The following is a 1,934-nucleotide window of genomic DNA, read 5'->3' as shown; positions in this document are numbered from 1 at the left end:
CGTTTCTCACGTCAAAATTACCACTTTTGAATTTTTTGAACCACTAGAAACATTGTGTTTTACCAAGAGCATGTTCACCGTAAGCTTCGACAAGCATTCGATGCGATTTTGCAACAGTTTTCTTCAAATGATAACAAAAAACCAATGCTGTCCGCAAATCGAAGTTCGTAAGCACAAAACTCGACATGTTTAAGGTTATAGAAAAATATACCGGTGTATGGAACTTGGGTTGTTGTGTGAGGAAAATCTTCGCCAGCTGTTAGAGGGAGATGATGGCGCTGCAGAGGCGGTCTTACGGTCCCTAAACTGATGGCTAGCACCATCTATAGGGAAATTCTGGTTTCACACTTCTACACCTGGCACACACACACACACATATACCCATTGCCATATTTGTATTTTTCCCTCCTATGAGGAGATAGTATCTCCTGTCTGAGATGCTGGTTTACGCGACTCGATCTTGACGTTGAATCCGTCGCCCCTTTTCAGGGTAATTTCTGCTAGCAAAGGAAATTCTTGATATGCCACGTCAGAAGTAATACGATATTTCCTTAATATCGTGGACAGTAAAATCTTCATTTTCAGCATTGCGTACTTTCGTCCCACGCACGACCTACAAAAAAAAGAGTCAAACATTAACAGTTGTGATAATATATTCAGTACTATTTATGTGATGCCAATAATAAATTCTAAGACGTTTCGGAGCATACACATTCTTTTTTACCTCGGGCCTGCGCTGAAGGGAATGTAAGCGTAAGGATTCCTCTGTTGCATTTTATCCGGTAGAAAATTATCTGGATTAAAAACTAGTGGATTCGGGTAATATTTTTCTGCACGATGTACCAGGAATGGAATCATCACAAGGGTGGCATCTTTTGGAAGAACGTAATTGCCCGTAACTTTAACATACAGATGATTCTTCTCTTGCCTTAGTCTAATTTACAATGCGTGTACTTAAAATATGACATATAGGCGTGTTAATTAGTGACGCTATAAAATTCATTGGGATGGGATTACCTATCCTTACGTCCTTTTTAATTTTCCTTGAAATTAGTGGTATTGTGGGAAAAAGCCTCAATGTTTCCAATATAACTCTCTCCAGATACTTCATGTTGACAGTGTCCACGAAAGTACACTGCCTGTCGCTGTCAAAGAATATTGAGTCCATTTCTTCGTGTACACGTTGCTGCACAATGGAAATGAATGATATCATTTCATTACAAGTTCAAATACTCTCTTTTTTTGCAGTGAAATCTCTAAAAAATATCGAGAAATGTAATGACAGCCAAGTAATTCGAATTTTATGACTTCTCATTTTTATGGCATGATTTCTTCTACTTAGTGATACGGAGTGAATATTATGACTATGTTATAGAGTAAAATTTCATTTAAGAAATGGAGCGTCTCGAAATTAAACATTTTTTATTTTCCTTTCAGCCCATATCCAAAAAAAAGTTTTATTTAAGTGAACTAAATGGGTTCCTCAATGTAAGAATAGTTTGTCGCGAGTCACATTATTATCTGAATTTCTGAAAGACATCCTAATGTGCAGAGCACGAAACTCGCGGTAGTTGATACGGTGTCGTGACCCTGTAACGTTTTCGTTCATTACCTTGTCTTTTTTGTTAAGGTATGTAAAAGTGTAAGCATCCGCGTGGTGATGACTTTGCGAAACATGGAATTTAATTTCAGTGGTTTACTAGAAAAACTTCGTAAGTCTAAAAATGCATTACAGCATAGAAATTATATCGCACCCCGAACAAAGCAGTCTTAAGATCATCCAAAATTTCCTTATCCGTCATTTCTCCCTTCTTCTTCATATCTATCAGCATCTCCAACAAGGGTATTCGTTTTTTCTCCCACATCGTTCTCATCGATATCGTCAAGATCATCCTTCGCGTAGTGCATCTTGTAATTTGTTGTGCTCATGTTGT

General features: G+C 37.7%; 1 protein-coding gene across 1 annotated transcript; it reads right to left on the bottom strand.

Moving 5' to 3' along the window:
- Positions 1 to 408: 408 nt before the first annotated feature.
- On the bottom strand, positions 409 to 1,865 carry LOC106751348 (cytochrome P450 4g15-like). The gene is made up of 4 exons (XM_014632227.1): positions 1,755 to 1,865; positions 961 to 1,186; positions 725 to 842; positions 409 to 613 (listed from the first exon to the last, which is right to left on the bottom strand). The coding sequence occupies exons 1-4, from the start codon at positions 1,863 to 1,865 to the stop codon at positions 409 to 411; spliced, it is 660 nt and encodes a 219-aa protein (XP_014487713.1).
- Between the last annotated feature and the right edge of the window lie 69 nt (positions 1,866 to 1,934).

This window comes from Dinoponera quadriceps, unplaced genomic scaffold (assembly GCF_001313825.1).
Source record: "Dinoponera quadriceps isolate SergipeBrazil2010 unplaced genomic scaffold, ASM131382v1 scaffold11822, whole genome shotgun sequence".
NCBI lineage: Eukaryota > Metazoa > Arthropoda > Insecta > Hymenoptera > Formicidae > Dinoponera > Dinoponera quadriceps.
The sequence above is the reverse complement of the archived record's forward strand: the minus strand, read 5'-3'. Positions and strand labels throughout refer to the sequence as shown.

Bases quoted from the DNA above. Each gene is read 5' to 3' on its own strand.
- LOC106751348 (XM_014632227.1), bottom strand. From the start codon at position 1,865: ATGTGGGAGAAAAAACGAATACCCTTGTTGGAGATGCTGATAGATATG. The intron at 843-960 runs TTTTAAGTACAC...TTCCATTCCTGG, and splicing joins TAACACGCCTATATGTCATA to TACATCGTGCAGAAAAATAT. The intron at 614-724 runs GTAAAAAAGAAT...TTTTTTTTGTAG, and splicing joins CCCTTCAGCGCAGGCCCGAG to GTCGTGCGTGGGACGAAAGT.